General features: G+C 39.2%; 5 protein-coding genes across 5 annotated transcripts; 4 read left to right on the top strand and 1 right to left on the bottom strand.

The window, feature by feature from the left end:
• Positions 1–65: 65 nt before the first annotated feature.
• Positions 66–507, top strand: LOTGIDRAFT_109391 (hypothetical protein; the record flags this gene model as incomplete). The annotated part of the gene is made up of 2 exons (XM_009046180.1): positions 66–125; positions 352–507. Coding segments are annotated over 2 exons (216 nt in total), but the record flags the coding sequence as incomplete, so codon positions are not given.
• Positions 508–1841: 1334 nt separating this feature from the next.
• Positions 1842–7635, top strand: LOTGIDRAFT_229992 (hypothetical protein). Its single transcript, XM_009046179.1, has 9 exons — positions 1842–1930; positions 2467–2662; positions 3252–3375; positions 3689–3796; positions 4192–4258; positions 4517–6069; positions 6323–6342; positions 6660–6734; positions 7268–7635. The coding sequence occupies exons 2-8, from the start codon at positions 2519–2521 to the stop codon at positions 6681–6683; spliced, it is 2040 nt and encodes a 679-aa protein (XP_009044427.1). The 5' UTR covers positions 1842–1930; positions 2467–2518; the 3' UTR covers positions 6684–6734; positions 7268–7635.
• A 2615-nt stretch (positions 7636–10250) lies between these two features.
• On the top strand, positions 10251–11925 carry LOTGIDRAFT_96166 (hypothetical protein; the record flags this gene model as incomplete). Its single annotated transcript, XM_009046178.1, has 3 exons — positions 10251–10433; positions 11003–11367; positions 11832–11925. Coding segments are annotated over 3 exons (642 nt in total), but the record flags the coding sequence as incomplete, so codon positions are not given.
• Positions 11926–16375: 4450 nt separating this feature from the next.
• On the top strand, positions 16376–18035 carry LOTGIDRAFT_109426 (hypothetical protein; the record flags this gene model as incomplete). The annotated part of the gene is made up of 3 exons (XM_009046177.1): positions 16376–16546; positions 16849–17216; positions 17861–18035. 3 exons carry the CDS (start codon positions 16376–16378, stop codon positions 18033–18035), a joined length of 714 nt encoding a protein of 237 aa, XP_009044425.1.
• A 2670-nt stretch (positions 18036–20705) lies between these two features.
• On the bottom strand, positions 20706–22292 carry LOTGIDRAFT_229990 (hypothetical protein; the record flags this gene model as incomplete). The annotated part of the gene is made up of 4 exons (XM_009046176.1): positions 20706–20891; positions 21335–21540; positions 21970–22059; positions 22241–22292. 3 exons carry the CDS (start codon positions 22290–22292, stop codon positions 21338–21340), a joined length of 345 nt encoding a protein of 114 aa, XP_009044424.1. The 3' UTR covers positions 20706–20891; positions 21335–21337.
• Positions 22293–22846: the final 554 nt, after the last annotated feature.

Below are 22846 nucleotides of genomic sequence, written 5' to 3'. Positions count from 1 at the left end.
TTCTGACTTGGATTTTAGCATTGCAACTTTGGTTTTTGTAGGAGGAGGAACGTCAAAAACGGTTGGAATTGGAACAAATTATGGAAGAAAACAACCGCAAAATGGAAGAGGCTCAGAAAAAATTGGTACGTTTTTGTCTCTGTCATTTGAGATTTGCATCATGGGATGCAAGTTCAGAAATGGCAGCAATGACGCAAACCTTAGTTTCTCCCATCAGTGATGCAGGTTAAAGAGCTTGAAATAGCCAATAGTTGTTCATTTATTTGAGGCCTGTGTCCACGTTCGAAATCTTTCGACAGGTGGGATGTTTTTGTTGCTTTGATAAAAAAATTCACAATTTTTAAATTTCAGGCCGAGGAACAGTTAAAATTAGTCGAAGAGCAGCGTAAAATGTTGGAAGCAAAACAAAAATTTGAGGAGGAGGACAAGAAACGTACGAAACGCGAACAAGATATGGTTTTAAACAAGAAAAACAATCGACCCAAACTCTCGTTTTCCTTTAAGTGATAATCATGACTACCAGTAGCCTAGGTTATCACACAATGACTTTGTGAGACTATTTCTTCACCCTATAGTTCATTTGTTTATAGAACCATATTTAAGCTCTTAAAAATGTGGACTCGGGAAATGAAAGAGCTTTAAAGCGTAATTGTGGAATCCAAAAATATTTTGTGAGCTCTTAACGTGAAAATTTATCAACTCGTTGAATTGTATATCAAAAATGTGTGGAAAGAGAGGTTACTTTATGGAATCTGCAACAATTTCAGGATGTTCAAGACAATGGCGCCAAATTACAAGACCTAAGAATGTGTTGTCGATGTTTGTATTGGATGAAAGAAAATTGGGGCGAGGATAAGAATTTGAAGAGGCGGATTTCAATGGGAAATGTTCGAAAAAGTTTAGGAATTTGGTTGGAGGCTTTAAAACTTATGGATTTGCGACATATTTTCCATGTTTTTTCACCACTTTGACATTGTGTTGACAAAAAGGAACTTTAAATTTCGGGGTGGGGATAGTAGGTAGGGCAGGGAAAAATTAGACTACGACAATGTTATCCATGCAATGAATATTTACTTCAGGGACAACAACTTTTCATCTTGGAGGCGGGGCAAAGGGGGAGGAGCTGAATGACTGACAGTGTGATTGACATGTGTGCACATAGCAAACATTCTATGTAGTTTTAAAACTAATTATGTTTTTGTAAATTTTTCCAATTTTTCTTCAATTTTAATTTTTTGTCTTTTGGCAAAGTTTTGAATATTGGTAAGTATATTAGAAGAGTCTTAAGTTTGGAATTGTATAATTTATTTTGTATACTGTGGATGAATGAATGAATGAATGAAATATGAAGGGGGGTTGGGAAAAGGGCAGGAGTGTTTTTTTCTAATAAAATTTACACAAAACCTTTGTTTTTTTTCTTCTCCAAAGTGGGTGCAGCCACAGAATGGTCTATTTTAATTGGGGGTAGAATATGGGAATGAATAGTTTTACAAGTATGACAATATTGTGTTTATTACTACTTATACTACCCAAAGATAAAGTGGACTGGTCATGTTCATTTTGAATTGTCCCTAAATGTGCACAAATACCAGTGGTTAGCAACCTGCTTCATATTTCAATAAATGGATTTCTGACAGCTGAAGTTGTTGCAGCTAATCAAGAGGTTGCAAATTCCTTATGTAGCCTTGAAATTATTGGGTTGAAAATAGTTAGCGAAATGTGGCCCCATTAATATTCCCCAAAAAACGATATGAAAAGAAATTCATTGTGGTCTGATTTTTTCAAGGAGAGTTACTTCCCTTCGTAAAGTTCAATCAGAGTTATCTTTCCTTGAAATTGGCCACGAAGAAAGGAGAAAGTTACCCCTTTTCTCTCAAATGTTAGGGATCTGAGAGAAAACATGCTCCATCAAAGACAAAAATAACATAAGGTATATTCTATCTATTCTCTAGTTTTTGAATTTTGAGACCACAGCTATTGAATCGTCATGAAAACTTCATTGTTAGTCCGAAACATATCAATCTCTTGCGCTCTACTTTCATTTTTAGCAAAAAAATAAAAATAGAAACATAAGGTTAAGTGATCTTAATCCAAAAGTCCAAACTTATGAAGGTTTCTGACTCATCCTTAATGCACTGATAAAGAAATAAAGAAAATAACTAAGTTCACAACTTAAAAGGATCCTTTCTACCAGCTGGTCCTCCTCAGGACCTGCAGTCCTTGGTCAAACAACTTGGTCAAGCATTGTTCCGACTCAGATTATCTGTACCCATTTACAGCTGCTTTGACTCTTATAATGAAGAAAGATGACTTGTTCAAGGTCCGCAGAGTTTGTACACTGACCAAGTCAAGAACTCATGACCACTATTTGTTTGAAGAAAACGATATAATGTAAGCCCCTATGCTCTACCACAACTCATCAAAGTAATGCTTTATGCCTTAATTGAAAGCTTTCTTTTAAATAAGGATATGGATCACAGCAGATGCTGCAGCTGCACAGGCTTTTACGCTTAAGCTGATGACTGAAACTAAAAAAAAGTCTAAATACAAAATGGCTCATTATAATCAACAAGATACAGATGAACGCATTCCCTGTCCATACAATAAATTTGAGATGATAACAGTTCGACGTATGCCACAACACCTCATTAGATGTCCTCATGTAAGTACAGAGTGTGTGTGGAGGGGGGGGTTCGGAGAGGAGCTTTTGTGGGGTCCGAGGGGAGCTGGGCGAGGGAAGAGGAGGGTACAAAGGGAGAACAAAAGTAACAGAAAGATAGATATTGTATTGTTTTGTTCACCCCTATTGGGCAGCAAACCATAGTACTTGTGCATAACATTTATTGAAAGCGGAAGGGTTCTGTATAAATAGGCCTGTTTTGGACTTTAGGATAGAGAGGCAGGGTTGAAGGAGTGAGTAGAAATAGAGGACATGAGAGGTGCAAAGAGGGAGGAGGGGGCATGCGGTTCAATAATAAGCTCAGGTAGGAAGACAGAACTGAGTGGAGAAAGGGTCAAGGGGTAGTTAAAACAAGAGGGAAAGGAAACTTGTGGGGTGAGGCCGATTGGAGGAGAAAAGGGAAAGAGGTAAGTCTTAACTGGAAAAAAAGAACACTAAAAGAAAAAGACAGAGTTCATTTTATTGCTATCACATGTTTCAGATATAAGAACCTCATCAGGACAACTAATATGATAGAAGAAATTGTCCATGATGTACTTAAGATTTTTCTTATTTATTTAATATTTTGTAGAAAAATGAAACAGAATTTGAAACCTGTCCATACAATGCTATACACATTATACCTCGATCAGACTACAGACAACATTTAACTACCTGCCCCACTAGAGTCGTGGCAGAAAAGGCCATAAATTACGGTGAGTAGTTGGGCCAAACAAGCCAAACTGAGGTGTTAGACCACTGGACACAGTCTGCAGACTTAGAAGGGTCAGAAGGACAGTAATTCTCAATATAATAGCCCAAATCCAATGAGAAAATTGAGTATAGATAGGGTAAGGTTACAGAAATGACCAGGCTGGGATGAGATACTTAGTTGGCCATTGGGATGAGGGCCCTATGAAACCTAGACTGGCTCAGTCCGTCTTTGTTGAGTAGTTTGACTTCATGCTCTTCTGATTCAATTCAAAGATAAAAATTTCTACAATAAATGTATCTAATTTAAATTTTCAGAATTAGAGAAACAGAGTGATAACTTCGGCAGGGTGAAATTAAAGGGCTGTACAGATATCCCAGAATACAACACATATGATATAAAATGCTCTGAAAATTGGGATGATGGTAGGTCGCTTTTAATTTAGCGTAAAACATAGCGATGAGAGCCGTCTTATGTTTCATTTGAAAAAAAGAAAATTCTCGATAATTTCATGAATATTCAAAATAATATTTGTCAATCTTGTGTCATTGAATGTCTTTGGGTCCGTGGATATAACACATGTTCATTTTACTTTAGTTATACACTTACTTTCAGTTTTAAACATTCCCCTCTACAAATTCATATTTCGGAAAGTTTTTGTTTTCATTGGTTGGCATTTTCATCAATTAAACTGCAATCTCAGACTCTTAATACTTTTTTGGTCTTCAAAACAAAAGACCAAATAATTTTTTTGTAAATTTCTAAAGCAATATGGTCGAACATTATGTTATTTTCTGGCATAAATTGTTCTTTCTTCCAGATGATGTTGATGATGTAAAACCAAATATCTACCAGTTAGCGCCCAATATGGTTCCTGATAATATCAGGTAGGACTGACCGTTTTCAGTTTGGTGCCATTAAGCCATGCCTGGATGTAATTTGACAAAAAAAAAACAGATCCCTTATCTTGAAAATTAGTTGTAGGCCTAATGATATTACAAAGGATAATAACGAGTCCAATATATCTCCAAAAATCCTCCCCAATATTCCGTATGCCTCAGCCAGCTCTGTTGAGAGTCAACCAAGTTTCAGCTTTCAAGTTTTATTATCTAACCCTACCTAAGAATCTGCTTTATTTTTTTCAGTGAAAAATCTGAGATGGATTCCGGCATTGATGTCCAAGATCTTTCAGAAGTAGAATTTAACGACCCAGAAGACAGGAGATCTACCAGAACTCATCAAGGGCGAGACAGACGTCAAAATACGCCAGTCAGGAAACCGAAGCAGGCACCTAGCGTCTTTCAATATTCCTTAAGAATGGCAGGCGTCAAACAGGGTCGCTCACTTCCAGGACAACCAGCGCCTCGAATCCTCCAAGATTCTGGTATTGGAGAGTCACTTGCTAGTGAAGCATTTGAGGATGAAATTTTGGATTCCAAACTACCAGATGCAAGACCAAGTGGCCGATGCAAAGCACCTGAGAATTTTGGGCATCAAAACAATTCCGGCATTCGTGAGACACTGGCATGTGAAACTTTGGAGCATGAAATTTCCGATTCCAAACCATTGGATGTGAGACCAAAAATGAAATATGGAACGCAAGATGTGAGACCAAAAGTTAAACACGAAACACAAGATGTGAGACCAAAAGTTAAACATGAAACACAAGATGTAAGGGCAAAAGTTAAACACGAAACACAAGATGTAAGGGCAAAAGTTAAACATGAAACACAAGATGTAAGGGCAAAAGTCAGGAAGGGCCTAGATAAGGGCTCAAGACACCATCTAAATACTGGGCTGAATTCTCGGGCAATTTCAAAGACGAACAAAAATTTGGAAACAGACGTACTACCAAAAGTTAGCCCCTTTCAATCTAGGGACTTCGACTTCAGTTCGCCTGAAAATAAACATAAAAAAGACATTTCTTCATCAGAAAATTGTGGTAATCTTGTACCACCAAAAATTCCTTCCAGTCAGCTTTCTCCAGGAGCAGGTCGTGGAGCCATTCTCCAATACCTTATTTCAAATAACAGTCCAAATCTATCTCCAACAGGTCATGCCCCAAAGCCCGAGACTCTTTCTCCTCATGGTCCACTCTCACAAGGCATTGGTCGTGGGGCTTTAGCGCAATACATCTTGGGTAAAATCCCAGCAGAGTCTGGCTTGGACGCTACACCATCCTTGAACACCAGACGGTCTCCTGGTGTCAGTCCACAAGGGCTTGGTCGGGGAATGCTTGCCCAAATCTTGAATGACAAAAGAGTTCCTGCAAATACTCACCTCAAAAGCACACTGACAGCAGATACTTCACAACGACAAAATCAAGTTCCTGAAAACTCAGAACCCATAGCAACGACCCCAAAAGGTGTACCAAAAGTACTTGATCATGAAAAGCTTTTCCAAAATTTGAATGACAAAACAGTTCCTACAGATTCTGAACCCAAAGAAATTCGAAAAGGTACACCAAAAGTCCCTGCAAATTCTGAACCCAAAGTAATGGAACTAGCAAGTGTACCACAAGTGCTTGGTCATGGATGGCTTGGCAGCAAAAGGGGTCTTGCAAATCCTGACACACAGATCTCAAGAGTCGAAGAGTCTGATGATGAAGAAGATTTGATTCTTAAATTTGAGGGAATTGGAAGAGGGGCCAGATTAAAGAATGGTAACCAAGATCCTCGACTGTATCCGCCTTCCATAGGTAAAGAATTTATTCATGGAAAGTTTGAAAATATGGCTCAAAAATTTTCCAATTATTATTACTACTCCACTGGGAGAAAAAGAGTAGGCTAATGCTGCTGTCCTGGCCAAATTTCCCTCATTGCACACTGCATGATGTTGGCGGTCTTTATTAGCCCAATTAGGTGCAGTTATCTCCTAAAAATAATAGCTCTCAAGCTTAGAGTGTAAGACTAAACTATGACTCACAAAATTCTTTTATCTTTTTTTCACAGGTTCAAGCTGGAGTAATAAGGTAAGATTAAAGAGACACGTGCCTTGAAATTTCTCTTTAACCCTAATCACTTTAAAATTGGAGCCTTGACCTTCATTCTGTTGTATGTTCCATATGATATGGGTAAGAGGGACTGACGTCTCGTCGTTCAGATGGGACAATAAACAGGCTCTCCATGCTACAGACATATAAAAAATTCCTCAACAATTGGAAATTATGAAGAGTTGGATTAATGTTTTGACAAAATGAACCTCATTGCTCACTGCTGATGCTCTTTAAGCCAATGAACTGCAGAGACTCATTTCATTTGAAAATCTGGATCTTTATTATTATTTTAGAATTTCGAATATGCTAAGAATTGAAAAACATTTTTTATTGGACATTAGCAGAACCATGGTGAATTGGATATTATGGTGAGTAGCCTCCCCTTGACAAAGAAAAAAGCCTTGGCAACCCAGTAGTCTCCCCTTGTCAGAGATAGAAGCCTTGGCAACAGTGGCGGAACCAGGTTTATGTCCGAGGGGGGCGAAATATCTGAAATTGCCTGAATTTCTAATATAGTTGAGAGATTTTTGCCCGAAAAACTTGCTTTCGGGGCCTGCCCCCTCTGCCCCCCCCCTTTGGCTCTGCCACTGCTTGGCAAGGCAGTAGTCTTCCCTTATCGAGATAGAAGCCTTGGCAACCCAGTAGTCTCCCCTTGTCAGAAATGGAAGCCTTGTCTACCCAGTAGTCTCCCCTTGTCAGAGATAGAAGCCTTGTCTACCCAGTAGTTTATATAACAGAGCATTTGATTGGTTGAATATGTCAGTGGCCTTGAACATATGTTTCTAAACAGTTGCTGCAGATTATGAATAGCAAGTAAAGTCATCCACAAAAAAAAACCCAAACATACAAAAAGCTACAGAATAAATATTAACAAGATTATTTGATTTGTTGAATATTTCAGTGACCTTGAACATGAACTGCAAAAGAATTTATACAGATCGTGAATGACAGGTGGAAAGTTACTCACAGAATGAAAAAAGTTATGAAACATAATTTCGTTTTTATGTATAAACAATTTTAGTTTCCCCTTGGGTAATTTATGCGTAGCATACCTTATGCAATTTTTTTTAACTATGATTTTAAAATTGACATTAAAAATGAAATTGTATTTTGAGAATGTGTTGAACTTTCAATTTTTTTTAACTGTCTTATCTATTTCATGTTTTTTTAAATGTCTGAAATTTGTTCTTTTGTTAAATTTGAACTTTACTTTAAGTTTATATTTGTCATTATGTATATCAATCAAAATATCAAATAAATCATGAAATGAATGGAGTTTTTCTGCACCATGTGGGCTAATGAAGGCGGGCAACGCCATGCAGGGTGCAATGAGGGAAATTTTGCCAGGACAGCGGCATTAGCCTGCCCTTTTTCGATTTCCAACTGTCGAGGGATCTTTAACGTGCACAGCCTGCAGCACACGGGGCCTCGGTTTATTGTCCCATCCGAAAGACTAGACGCTTTTTCCATGTCAGCCCCCCTTACCTACATCACTTACAGGGGGAAACCGGGTTGAAAAATCTGAAGGTATTATCTCGACCTATGCATGGATTGAACCCTGGATCTTCAGGTTAGTGAGCAAGCGTCTATCAAATGAATTATGTGAAATGGTTTATATTTTTTTTTTCATTTTGAAAAGATAACCCCATTTCTAATAAAAAATTATCCTGAATAGGATGGTTTATCCGAAACATGAGTCCACGGCATGTATGTTATATATATATTAAACTTCGTATTTTTCAACCCAGTTCCCCCTGTCAGTGATGCAGGTCAGCGGGTCTGACATGGAAAAGCGTCTTGTCGTTCGGATGGGACAATGAGCCAAGGCCCCGCGTGCTACAGGGTTACAGAGTCGGAACTACATTTCCACCGCAGATGGCAGAGTGCGAGTGTGGCGAACTTGCTCCCATAGAAAAATGGTTCGAACCCTCAATTGTACCCCAATTTATTTTTGACAAATTCAAAAAAGGGATTTTTAAACGCTTTTGCCTACAAATATGTCCGAATGCACCAAATCAATTCAAATTTTCAAAAATCTCGGATGCTCCATGGGAGCCTAGGGACTCCACAGAGTTTTAACTCAGCCTCGACAGTTGTCAGCACCCTGCTACCCCCACCCCCCATTGAGTCAGTCTACCCCTCCCTTTATTTGTACCCCCGATCTCAGAGCCATCACTGGATGGATTGAACTGTGATTCAGATATCCCACTTATGTTGAGAACTTTTCAGTCGACCCTCGCATTATTACGAAATATCCGACTGTCGTATTTTGATAAGTTAATACTATTATTTCACTTGGTATATCCTTATGACCACAATAGTGACGGTTTTGATTTTGATAAGTCATCTGAACCTGACAGCTTGTTATATAAAAATTGCGTAAGACGATATGAACACTTAAGCCCATCGACTTATTTGTCAGGGTTTTACGAACTCCGTCTAAAACCTTGACATCATCCGGCACTTTTCGTGTTTTTTTCGTTGAAGATATCTTCACAACTATTACAAACTTGCGTTAGGAACTTTTGTTTCATGGATTTTGTACATGCAGCGATTTGATTGGATTGTACGCAACCGAATATAGCCAATCAGTGCCCTCGATAGAATAACGGTACTCAATTTGATTGCGCTTCTTATCGAAGAATATGATTGGCTGTATTCGCTTGTGCATTAGAATGGAATAGAATGAATGGAGTTTTACGTCCTTCTTTTCTGTGTAGTGTACAATTTTGCCAGAACAGCGACATTAGCCTGTAGCAGACGGGGCCTCAGTTTATTGTCCCATCTGAACGGCAGTCCCTCTTTCCTGCATCACTGACATAGGGAGACCGGGTTAAAAAATTCTAAGGTTTTATCTTGATCTATGCCTGGATTGAACCCCGGACCTTCAGGTTAGCGAGCATGCGTCTAACTCGCCGAGCCACCGCGGCTCCTTTCGGTCATAAGAGACGTCCATATATATATATATAAAAAAACAAACATAATATGAGTTTTTGTGCCTTTAATGATGCCTCTTTGAAGCGATGGAAATTTGATTATTTTTTGGTTATTATCGTAAAAATGTCAAAAAAAATGTGATTAAAAACTTCCTCGAAACTTCATAAAGAAATATAAATCATTTGTCTTTTTAAACTATAAAATGGAATTCTCAACATCTCGATTTTTTTATCATAGAGAAAGGAGTTCTTCGTTGGTTGGGTTGTTCCTGCAACGGTTCGCAGTTGGACGTCCGATTTAACGTTCAAGGCAAGACGGAATCTATTCGACGCAACCAACCATGCAATTAATTTTTTTGATTGTGTTGTTGCCGATTGTTGACAGTTTGGCGATACCCGGGCCGATTTTAAGACCAATATTAAGGCCCATTCAGCCATTGAGACCCGGAATCCTTCCATATAATCCCTTACCACCTTTTGCAATACCCAATCCCGGTATAACGGTGATTGACTCGCAATATAGTGCTGGGGGCGATAGCAGCTATGAGGTCGACGGTGTCGCGGAACGCGAAGGTAATAACGAGTACGACTATGAGGACGATGGCTACAATGACGGATCTTTAGAGGACGAATTGAGAGACGACCAACTGGAGGATTTGGAAGACCAGGGTGAGTACTGTAAACTCAATAAGGAGATTGTAAAGAGTTTGTCTAATCAAGAGTTAAAATTCTGTGATTTTTTTTACATTCTAAAGTAAAAACATTAATGGGATTGTAAAGAGATTTTCTAAACTTTCTATGTGTATTGTTCGCATTGACTTGCATCAATCAGAGGTTTGTGGTTTTTGCAGTTTTTTGCAAAAGTGACGTCATAAATCGTTTTAATGAAATTGCAAGACCCCAAAACGACTGCCAGTGTCTTTTATTTTAGGTGCTTCGGGTCCTTTCCCGATTGATTTCATGCTGTACACACGGCAAAACAAAGAAAATCCCGAATTTATAGAACCAGACAATTTGGGACAGAATTTTATAAGTGGGTCTTCACATAAAGGAACCGTTTTTATAATCCATGGGTTTACTGATAGTGGATATGGTGAATGGGTACAGGATATGAAAAGCGAACTTCTACAGGTAAGTTGAGAAAGTAAAGAGGGGGTGGGGAAGGGGGCTCAGTGAGTTTGGGGAGGGCGGTTCTGATTTTCAACGATTGCTAGCAACTGTCGACAGCTGACAGAATCTGAAAACAGTTGGATTTTGAACGACCGTTAGCAACTGGCGGTAGTTGGCAGATTCTGCTAGCAATTGGCAGTAGTTGGCAGATTCTGAAAGCAGCTGGTTTTTCAACGACTGTTAGCAACTGGCTGCAGCTGACAGATTCTGAAAGCAGTTGGATTTTGAACGACCGTTAGCAACTGGCAGTAGTTGGCAGATTCTGAAAGCAGCTGGTTTTTCAACGACTGTTAGCAACTGGCTGCAGCTGACAGATTCTGAAAGCAGTTGGATTTTCAAAGACTGATAGCAACTGGCAGTAGATGGCATATTCTGAAAGCAGCTGGATTTTGAACAACTGCTAGCAACTGGCGGTAGCTGGTAGATTCTAAAAGCAGTTGACATATTCTGAAAGCAGCTGGATTTGCAACGACTGCTAGATAAAGACATTTAGGCAAATATTTAGTTTGTATCCCTTTTTATGGTTCCAGTTTGACAACTTAAACGTTATTGTCGTCAACTGGAAAGAAGGGGCTAAACGTTCGGGTTGGAGGTTGTACGTCAATGCTGCCCATAACACGAGATATGTTGGCTTAAGAACTGCTGAGTTGATACGAGCTATATTTTACCAAAAGCTTATTCCTGAAAGCAAGATACATATGATTGGACACAGTCTTGGAGCTCATTGTTCAGGCTTCACTGGTAAAAACGTAAAGAGTATGACGGGCAAGATAATTGGTAGGATCAGTGGACTGGATCCCGCGGGCCCATTGTTCGCAAACAGTAAACCTGATCAACGACTCGATAAATCTGACGCCAAATTTGTGGACATCATCCATACTAACGACGGGAATTTGTTCAGATCTGGTAAGTATTTTCACAATCTATTACTATTAACAATTAACATTATTATGTATTCTTCGTCTTATGCCTTGACTGCAATATCCGCTTTTCTTGTATTCCGGAAGTTAGTAAATGTAGCGATTTTATTGCATTGTACGTTACCGAATACAGCCAATCATAGCCGTCGATTACATACGAAGTCAAATTGTTTAGTCTTTCTGTCGATTGGCTGTATTCGCTTGCATACGTACAATGTGGCTATTGAAGTCAAGGTATTAGATGCAGTTCGTAATAGCTTGCAATTTTGAAGTTCAACAGACATTGTACGTTCCTAAAGATTCCAATGACACTATCCTATAAAATTTCTCTCGCACACTGCATAACTGGAGCAGAAGGTAGGGCGTAAAACATCATTTAAAAACGGTAGCTTGCAAGAGTCTTTGTCTTTAAATGCCACGCAGAAACTTTCATCATGAGAGTGGGTATTATTTCAGCTTTTGGTTGGAAGAAGAACTCGCCGTTAGGACATGTAGATTTTTATCCTAATGGTGGTAGCAAACAGCCTGGCTGTCCACGATTCAGACGTAAGTGCTTTGGTTTTTTTTTTTTCGAGAAATAAAGGCCAGATGCCAACGGATTTCCCATGACTTTTGAGCTTATAGAGGGTTTAAATTTAACTTTAAAATCAGACCTTTCACAGGCCTCAGCCCTCGGACCCACCCCATAAATACGTCACGGGGTGTTATAAGGAGATAACAAAATCCATCTATAATCCGATAAAAAAGGTAATTATCCATAAAACTACAGGTATTCATCCAAAAAACTTTGATATTTTTTTAGCAAGTACATGCAACCATATCCGAGCACCGTTGTTGTTCACCAATTCCATCAGAATATGCCAGTACCAAACTAGGGCAGGTGCCGCAAATTGTCCGAATGGTCTGGATACTGGTGTTAAAATGGGTTACCACTCTTACGAGGATCTTGCATTCATCGGAACACAAGGAAAAACGTTCTGCCTTGAGACAACTGGCTCCGCTTCGTTTTGCGGAACGGTACGTATGGTTGTTTTTAAATTTTGTTCGAGCCTCAAGTTCATTTAGTCAAATTAAAATAAGACCAATCTTCTGTTCCTTTTTTTATATAAGCTTTAATTTTGAATATAGCCACTTCAGTTAGAGTCTAACGACAGCCCTCTTGAACGTTCGTAAAATTAACCTTTTGACCTAAACCAGATTAACAACGCCTACATCTATCCCAGTCTTAGCCAATTAACTGACGACACACACAAAATGAAGTTACTTCCCGTTGTTCCGAGCCGTGACAAATAATAGGGTACAGATTATAGGAATTAAATAAATGACATTATAAACTGGAGTTGTCTCCCTCTATCCCAGTCTTAGCCAATTAAACCGACGACACTCACAAAATGAAGTTACTTCCCCTAAGCCGTGACAATTTATAGGCTACGGAGGCCAAGGATCATATATTGGAATGAACGTGCATGATAAATATACAGAAATGACCAATATGAGCTATGTAGACTCTCTGAAAGATGGTCGGAAAATGACATCAGGTGTGCCAGATGAATCAACATATCCCGTATCTCTAGCGACAACCACCACAACATTTAACAAAGTTTTTATATTACAAGGTTTAATTCCATTGACATCTTTCTATTTCAGAAAGCCTAAAATGGGAAGGAAAAATTGCTGGAACCAATCGAATTAAAATTTAACATTACAATTTCGTTTCATTTAATTCTTGTCGGTCTCTCAATCTAAAAAGATTTTATACCAGGGTCGCGTTGGGCCTACTGAAGCGTGTCATGCCTAATCATCAGCTATGACTTATGGGATAGCGAAACCCAAAGTAGAGCTAATATGACCAATGAGATTATGAGACTGCCGATATTTGCTTGTAATTGATTCTAATTGGCCAGAGAGTGGCACATGATTGGTTATAAATAGCTTGAAACGTCACCAGTATGTGACCATACGACTACCAATCAACAAGAATTACCATGATCAGAACGAGTTTGGAAGAATGAAGGAGATCAAGTAACTCGCGCCACACCATCCAGGCCAAGTTTCACCGCCATGTCATTCGACCAGACCAGATCTAATGAAGAATCAACAACCAAACCAACAACACAGAATCATCCAATTTGAACCAATCCAACTACCAACTACTACGACTACCAACAACTACCTAGTTTGTAATATCAGCATCCGCTGGGAGCGAACGTTAACTTGTCATCTACCACCTAACCAGCCAGTATGTGACCTTGGTGTAAATCTCGATAGATCACAAAGGAGACCTACATAATAAAAAATTATAAAGAGATAAAGAAGCGAAATTGTACCTAATTTGAATCAGATTGTTTGTTCCACTACAATGTAAGAAATGTAGTGTTTTGTCATAAAATTTATTTTTTATTTGTTTGTTATATCAATTCAACCAGTTCGCCACCCGTACTACTTCAAGAAGATAGACGCCAGTGGCGTTTGAAGGAAACACTATGTGAGGGAGGGTTGGGGCGAGGAAGGGCCACAAAATTATCCAAGGGGGCACAGACCATTCTTTCACTATCCAAAATTTTCATCTTGGGAGAGGGCAAGGGAGGGTTGCATGGCATAGAAACGCTATAGGGACTATAGGGACGAGAGTGCTCCCACTCTCAATGAAGCTTACGAACGTTGGCGAAGGTTGAGCCGAAAGGCACACCCACTTACAGCTTTGTTTTCAGTGGGAGCGATTGCAATCGGCAACCAAAAATAATGCATATCAAAGAGACGGTGTGCAAAAAAAAAAAAGATGAAATGATTATTGAAAACGTTATAGGTTGTACGTGACGAACCCTCCGATAATATGCTATTTTCTTCTATATATCTACTTAATCAAAATAAATTTGTCTAAAATGAGTGATTAAAAGTGTTATAATCGTTCAAGGGACAAATTTTCATAGTCTATAACCTCATGAATTATACCTTCCTAAAAGTATTTTTAGAATATGTTATTTACATCTATGTATCTACTTGATCAAACGGAATTAGTTTTAAAAGGGTTATTGTAATACTTCTTAAAGGGGCAGTATGCAATAATAACAAATTTCACAAAATCAGCCAAGAATTGTCCGTCTAATCCGATAACTTAGAGGGCAATAACTCATATCAAATATTGTCCGATTTTGTTAATTTTCAATAGGGTTCATCCTTCGGTGATTACAAATAATTTCATCACGTTTCATCAGAATCCGCTAAGAAATGTACCGCCTTGTATGTTTACAAGCCAAAAACTTAAGCGTTTTGAAGAACAAGGGCAATAACTCACATTAAATACTGTCCGATTTTGTTAATTTTCAACAGGGTTCACCCTTGGGTGATTTCAAACAATTTCACCACGTTTCATTAAAATCTGCTAAGGACTATGTCCAGAAGAGTATGTACAAGCAATTGTGGACCGGCGTAGGCCTACATGGGAGACGGCAATATAGGAAAAACTAGACAGAATGTGGTTAACACTGTGCCTTTAAGTGCTTCTTTGAAACGGTGGCATATTTTTTTGTTGTGGTAATTTCATAAAAATGTCTACAAATTTGATTGAACACTTCCTTGAAAATTGGGACGACAAAGAACTCATGAAAACTATAAAATGCAATTCAGATGTAATTTAAAACAGTTTTCATTGCAGAGATTATTCCTGCAAGGTTTCGCAGTTGAACGTCCGATTTAACGTTCAAGGCAAGACGGAACCTATTTGGCGTTACCATGCGGGCAATTATTTTGATTGTGTTGTTGCCGGTTTACGGTTTGGCGCTACCCCAAATTCCAGTCGGACTAGATACAAGGGTTTCCTTGCCCAGTAACGTTGCCGTGCAACCCTCGCGACCTTTAGCATCATCCAATCCTGTTAGATACGTCGAACAAGATGCGGGCGATAACAATGATGGAGTAACTGTTGTCCAAGGAGACCGATACGCCGAACAGGATTACGATGAGGACAGAGAACGTGATGGCGACAATGAAGACGATGATTCCAATGAAGACGATGATTCCAATGATGACGATGATTCCAATGAAGACGATGATTCCAATGATGACGATGATTCCAATGAAGAATCTATTTGAGGATGAATCATTTTCTGAGAGCGAATCGGGAGAGAGTGAAGAGGAAGGCAAACGGGGTGAGTACATATGTCAATGCCAATAGCCATTATTCTTGTATCAGGGAATGCAGCAATTTGATTGGACTTTAAGCCAGAGAATTCAGCCAATCAGATCACTCGACAGAAAGGCTGTAAACATTATGGCTTTTTGTTCAAAGACTTTCTGTCGAGGACTCTGATTGGCTTCATTCTATGATACAGGAATAGTGGCCATTTCAGTCAAGGTATAAGACGAAGTTTGTAAACAGCTTGACATTATGAAGTCTGATTCTAACTACAGTCCTCTTGAACGTTCGTCAAATTAACCTTTTGACCTAACCTTTTAAACACCGCGTCAAGAAATGATAACGCCGGAAAGGGTAGGAATTTGATTGGTTAAAGCAGACAAAATTTGATAAGAGGGCTGTCGTAAGACCCCAACTGAAGTGGCTTAATTAAATATAAATGTTAATGAAATAACGGAACGAAAGTTTGGACTAATCTTAATTAGACTGACAGGTTTTCTAAACAAGGGTCGACATACTGTGATTTTTTTTACATTCTTAAGTGAGAACATTTTCATTAATCGTACCCTTTATATTCTCTTAAACGGATTGTAAAGAGGCTTTCTAAACTTTCTATGTGTATTGTAAGCATTGATTTGCATCATTCCCATTTTCAATCAGATTTCTGTGGTTCTTGTAATACCACTCAAACTAAGGGTTCTATGACGTCACTATATGGCTCTGAATTTATTTATTATGAAATTGCAAGGCCCAAAAATGTCTGCCATAAACTTGAAGTGTTACCAATCGGACGTAAAACTCGATTTCATTTTATTTTAGGTCCTTCGGGTCCTTTCCCGATTGATTTCATGCTGTACACACGAAAAAACAAAATAAAACCAGAATTAATAGGACCAGACAATTTGGGAGACAGGTTTATAAGTGGATCTTCACATAAAGGAACGATTTTTATTATTCATGGGTTTACTGACAGTGGATATGGTGAATGGGTACTGGATATGAAAAGCGAACTTCTTAAGGTAAGTTGAGGACTCATTCTGGGAGCAACTGGCAGATTCTTTGAATTAGCTGGCAGATGCTGAAAGCAGCTGGATTTTCAACGACTGCTAGAAACTGGCTGCAGCTGGTAGATTCTGTTAGCAGCTGGGTTTTCAACGAGCTGGGTTTTCAACGGTTTGCAACTGGTTGCAGCCGGTAGAACCTGTTAGCAGCTGTATTTTCAAAGACTGCTAGAAGCTGGCTTCAGCTGGAAGATTCTCTTGGCAGCTGGATTTTCAACGACATTTAGGCACATATTGAGACTGTATTTTTAATGTTCAAGGTTGATAACTTTAACGTTATTGTCGTCAACTGGAATGCCGGGGCCGGCTCTGCTTTGAGGTTTTGGTCATACCTTAAATCTGCCCAAAACACGAGATATGTTGGCTTAAGAACTGCTGAGTTGATACGAGCTATGTTTAACCAAAAGGGTATTCCCGAAGGACTGATACATATGATTGGACACAGTCTTGGAGCTCATGCTTCAGGCTTTGCGGGTAAAAACTTACAGAGACTGATGGGAAAAACAATTGGTAGAATCAGTGCTTTGGATCCAGCTGGTCCACGGTTCGCAAACAGTAAACCTGATCAACGACTCTTTATAACTGATGCTAATTTTGTTGACATCATCCATACTAACGACGGGAATTTGTTTTTTAGATTCGGTAAGTATCTTCACAACCTTAAGTGAAATATCCACCTTTCTTGTATCATGGCAGTTTGTCAATGAAACGATTTCATTGGATTGTATATTACCGTATACAGCCAATCATAGCCGCCGATTACCTATACAGCTTTCTTTCCCTGATTGGTTGTATTCGCTAGTGTGGCTATCTCAATCAAGTTATTAGACTCAGTTCGTAATAACTTGAAATTTTCAGGTTGACCGGTCAGTAGAACCTTGGCACAAAATGCTTAGCACTCAGTTTTCCCCAGACAGTTATCAGGTGGGGGATCAAATGGGGTGGGGCAAGGAAAAGTTGGGAAAAGCGTCTATTCATTCGGATAAAACAATAAACAGATGCTCCGTTTTCTTGAGACTATGTGAGTTAAACGTCCCACGACCGTTGGTGCTTGAAATAAAATGTAGGGTAATGACACAATCTTGTAAAAATTTCCCGCACGCACTGCATAACGCTGACCACCATCATCAGCCCGAGGGAAGAAATGTACGGCGTAAAACTCCATTTTGAAACTGTATCTGTCAAGAATTATTTCGCTTTCCATCTTGTCTAGCATGGCATGCAGCAACTTCCGGAATTTTCCAACTTTCACGATGAACCGTTTAATAAGAGTGGTTATTTTTCAGCTTTTGGTTGGAAGAAGAACTCGCCGTTAGGACACGTCGATTTTTATCCTAATGGAGGTAGCAAACAGCCCGGCTGTCCACGATTCAGGCGTAAGTGCTATGGGATTTTTTTCTTTCGAAAAATTTCTGTCAGATGCCAACGGATTTCCCATGACTTTTGACCTTTTAGAGGGTTTAAATTTCACTTTAAAATCAGACCTTTCACAGGCCTGAGGGGAAGGGGGCTTGGCTCAGCCCTCTGACCCACCCCATAAATACGTCATAAGGAGATAACAAAATCCATCTATAATCCGATAAAAAAGCTAATTATCCATAAAACTGCAGGTATTTATCATTTATTTTTTTAGCAAGTACATGCAGCCATAACCGAGCCCCGTTGTTGTTCACCAATTCCATCAGAATATGCCAGTATCAAACTAGGACAGGTGCTGCAAGATGTCCGGAGGGTCCGGATTCCGGTGTTAGAATGGGTTACTATGCTAATGCCACCGTGGGGGATGACTCGTCAACGTATTGCCTTGAGACAGACGGCTCCGAACCGTATTGCGGAATGGTATGTATGATTGTTTTTAAATTTTGTTCGATGTTCATGTTCATTGACCTGGCTTCCTTTGCTAATATACCTAACAGGCTACAGACTACATAAATTAAATATATGACATTATAAACTAAAGTTGTCTCCCTCTATCCCTGTCTTGGCCAATTAAACTGGCGACACTCAAAAAATGAAGTTAGCCCCCCCCCCCCTTTCCAAGCCGTAACCTAAATGACATTATAACCTAGCGTTGTCAACCTTTATCCCTGTCTTAGCTAATTAAACTGACGACTCACTCACAGACGTTCCAAATAACAGACTACAGACTATATAAATTAAACTGGAGTTGTCTCCCTCTATACCAATCTTAAACTGACGACACGCTCACAGACGAGACAAATAACAGACTACAGACTACATTGAATAAATGACATCGTAAACTAGCGTTGTCTCCCTCTATACCAATCATAATCAATTACACTGACGACACTCACAAAATGAAGTTACCTCCTTTTAGTGAGTTCACTTGCCCTGTTTAGTGAGTCTGTTTTAATAAAGTTTTTATATAATTTAATTCCATTGACGTCTTTTTTTTCAGAAAAACTAGATCGGTAAGGAAGAATTGTTGGTATCTACTGAAATTTATCATTATAACTATTATTGCATTGTTTGTTATTTCAATTCTCCCTTCATCTACACATTGGTGAACATGAGGTCAAGGCTTGCTGACTAACCCGAGGGCCAAAAGTTCAATCCCGGCATAGATCGAGATAAAACCTTCTGATTTTTCAACCCGATTTCCCCCTGTCAGGTGATGTAGGTAAGAGGGGCTGACATTGAAAGAATAGTCTAGTCGTTCGGATTCTACAATAAACACAGTGTGATTAAGACTGTGTACGTTAAAGATACCGCAGTCCTGGAAAACTTTCTCTCATTGTACCCTGTGTGTCATTGTTTGTCTTCATTAGCCCACATGGTGAAGACAAGTGGGACGTACAACTTCCATTTTCATTCTATCACACGTTTCTACTTCATTTGCCATTGACATCGATATATGAAATATTATTGAAATTCCATCAGACATGACACGACATTCATTGCAGTGTGCAATGAGTGAATTTTATCAAATATACTAGTAACAATAACCCACATACTTAATTATAAACAATTATTAAAGTCAAACCCTTAGCCAGACCTGATTGTTCGGGAGGAGCAATGGTGTTTAGTTGCATATGTGGATTTCGTCGGTTGTCAGAATTTACTTTCAAAATGTCTTCCAAAATGATCGCTGCTTCTACACACGTTCGGAACTATTACTAATTATTTTTTGCTGTGTTTCACCGCGGAAAGTAAACCCGGTATTATTATTTCTGATTCTGATTGAGCCTAATGGAGACCGGGATCGCCATGCAATTCACAAGAAAAGGACTTTCCAATGTCGAACCCTCCGCCTCGATTCAATGATTGTAAAGTCAAATACGCAGAAGGTGATAAAGTTAACGGTACCCTAACTATTTGTTATTTATCGAAAACTTTAAACCGATCGGCGAGGAGTGAAAATTATGAAATATGTAGGTAAAACTAGCCTATCTCACTACAGTCTAACACCAGCTCACGTTCCCTGTTAGTGGTAGAACAAACTAAAGATTGGCGAATTCATTTTCCTGAAGGCCATCAGCGATTTGATTGGCTGTCATAAATTGTCTCCCAAACAAACAAACTACACAAACAATCCTCGCTTACTGGAGGTTACGCCTACATGCCTGTGCCTGCGCTTCCGCAACATTACTTAACAACCTAAAATTCCTAACAGACTTCGTGTGCTTCGTCTGAACTGTGAATAAGGTGTAAAAATCGAAGTACATGGCTATGATATTGTGATGGTTATCGATGTTAATTGGTCAAGGTGTTTGGATAAAAGGAGACAACGCCAATTTATTATGTCATTTATTTGAACTTTGTAGTCTTTGTAGATCCATGTTGTGATGATTATCGATGTTAATTGGTCAAGGTTCTTGGTTAAAGTTTATAATGTCATTTATTCAAACTTTGTAGTCTGTAGCCAATTATTTCTTACATGGAATAAAGGGAGATAAAACCATTTTGTGATGGTTATCGATGTTAATTGGTCAGGGTGTTTGGTTAAAGGGAGACAACACCAGTTTATAATGTCATTTATTTAAACTTTGTAGTCCGTAGCCAATTATTTCTTACATGGAATAAAGGGAGATAAAACCATTTTGTGATGGTTATCGATGTTAATTGGTCAGGGTGTTTGGTTAAAGGGAGACAACGCCAGTTTAGAATGTCATTTATTTAAACTATGTAGTCTGTAGCCTATTATTTCTTACATGGAATAAAGGGAGGTAAATCCATTTATGGGTGATTTCAGGTTGAATTATAAATCCAAATGATTATATAATATCTTTATTGTTCTTGATTGTAATATGTTCAAACTGTTATTCCTCCGCTTTCTAGTTTACTGAAAAAGAAAGATTTCGACCGAAATAAACAACATAATAAAATAATTCTCTTTTATTTAGAATCTGAACACCACATATAAATGGTGGTTGTCTCTAACGATACAAGATATGCAGAAGCCCGTAGCCAGACTTGATTGTTCGGAGGGGAAATCATATATCACGAGGGGCATTTGAGTGTGGTGAAATGTGTCGGTTGTCAGAATGAACCAACTAATAAACGTAAGGATCCGAACCGCAAAAGACCACAAAAATCGTTACATTTTTTTGCCCTGAAACTGCCTACCAGACGAAAATTATAGTTAGGAGTACTTTTTATTAACTTAAAGCTACTGAACTGAATGTGACCTTGGGAACATAAGTCCATCAGCACCAGTCGCTCACCCAGTGGTGAAAATAAATAAATCAAGTACTAACGAAATCCAAAAAACGAAACCGTACTTACCGTTCAGCAATACGGAGGAGAGCCGGCTGTCTCAAGGCAGTACGTTGATGGGGCACGTCCCATGATGGTATAAGAGTAGTAACCCATTCTAACATCTGCAACGGGACCCGCAGGACAATTGGCGGCACCAGCTCTTGGTAGATACTGGCACCGTCTGATGGAATTGGTGAATAACAAAGGAGCTCGGATATGGCTGCACGAACCAGCTAAACGAAGAAGACATATAAATAGAATTCAAATGATTTATTACATTCTTATTCTTTTGCCCCTTGATTGGGATTTTAAGGGAGACAGACAACGTAATTTTGTGTACAATGAGGGAAACTATGTCTGTGCACTAACTTGTTTTATTTTGCTTTTCATTTATCGAAGCACGTCAGTTTGGTTTCGCATTCGAACGACTGGAAGAATTGTTGCTCTTTTGCCAAAACCGGATTAAATTATATGCGAGTCAAAAATGTACAGTATCCGTCAGTATCATGTCTAACGGTGTACGACAGTTCACCGACCGGTGCTGAGGGAACAAGCCAAATATCGACATTTATTAAGTGACATTCCACCTCTTACTAGAATTCGGTTGTTCTTTACGTTCTTTGTTTTTCCCCCCAAAACTATCTTAAACTAAAAACACTTACGTCTGGATCGTGGACAGCCGGTCTGTAAGCTTCCACCATTAGGATAAAAATCTACGTGTCCTAACGGTGTGTTCTTCTTCCACCCAAAAGCTGAAAAATAACCACTCTTATTAAACGGTTTATCGTGAAAATCTAAACACCTTTGATTCGATTTCCACCGAGCATCGAACATTAGACCAAACTGGCTTTTATTTACTCTCGAGCTCTGCAACAGATTCAGCTTTACGGAAACTGCCGAGAATTGCCGAATGAAAGCCTTAATATAGTTTACTGTCGTCACTTCCATGAACATTCCAGCCCACTGTTATTACCAATGACGCCATTTTGTCGGCAATAACCCTGGCTCACTGAACCCTCACCCTTAAGGCCAATTAACCCTTTACTCTTTAAACCTCCATCCTTGTAGCTTATAAAGCGACTCCCTTAACTCAATCACCCCCCCCCCCCCCTCCTCCCTCGTAGCTAATTACGCCAATCTTTAATTAAATGAACTCCCATCCTCGTAGGTCATTCCGCCAACCCTTAACTCACTGAACCCCCTCGTAACACATTAAGCTAACCCTTAACTCAAAGAACCCCATCCTCGTAGCTCATTAAGTCAACCCTTAACTCAAAGAACCCCCTTCCTCGTAGCTCATTGCGCCAACCATTAACTCATGACCCCCACCCTCGTAACACATTAAGCCAACCCTTAACTCAAAGAACCCCCTTCCTCGTAGCTCATTAAGTCAACCCTTAACTCACTGAACCCCTCGTAACACATTAGGCTAACCCTTAACTCACTGAACCCCTCGTAACACATTAAGCTAACCCTTAACTTAATGACCCTCACCTTCGTAGCTCATTACGCCAACCCTGTGATATACACCCTTAACTC

Source organism: Lottia gigantea, assembly GCF_000327385.1.
Source record: "Lottia gigantea unplaced genomic scaffold LOTGIsca_10, whole genome shotgun sequence".
In the NCBI taxonomy this organism is placed as follows: Eukaryota; Metazoa; Mollusca; class Gastropoda; family Lottiidae; genus Lottia; species Lottia gigantea.
This window is presented reverse-complemented; position numbering and strand designations above follow the sequence as displayed.

Excerpts from the sequence above, each read along its gene's own strand:
- LOTGIDRAFT_229992 (XM_009046179.1), top strand. The coding sequence starts at position 2,519 with ATGACTGAAACTAAAAAAAAGTCTAAATACAAAATGGCTCATTATAAT. Across the intron at positions 3,797-4,191 it reads CTCTGAAAATTGGGATGATG|ATGATGTTGATGATGTAAAA; the intron begins GTAGGTCGCTTT and ends TCTTTCTTCCAG. Across the intron at positions 6,343-6,659 it reads GTTCAAGCTGGAGTAATAAG|AATTTCGAATATGCTAAGAA; the intron begins GTAAGATTAAAG and ends TTATTATTTTAG.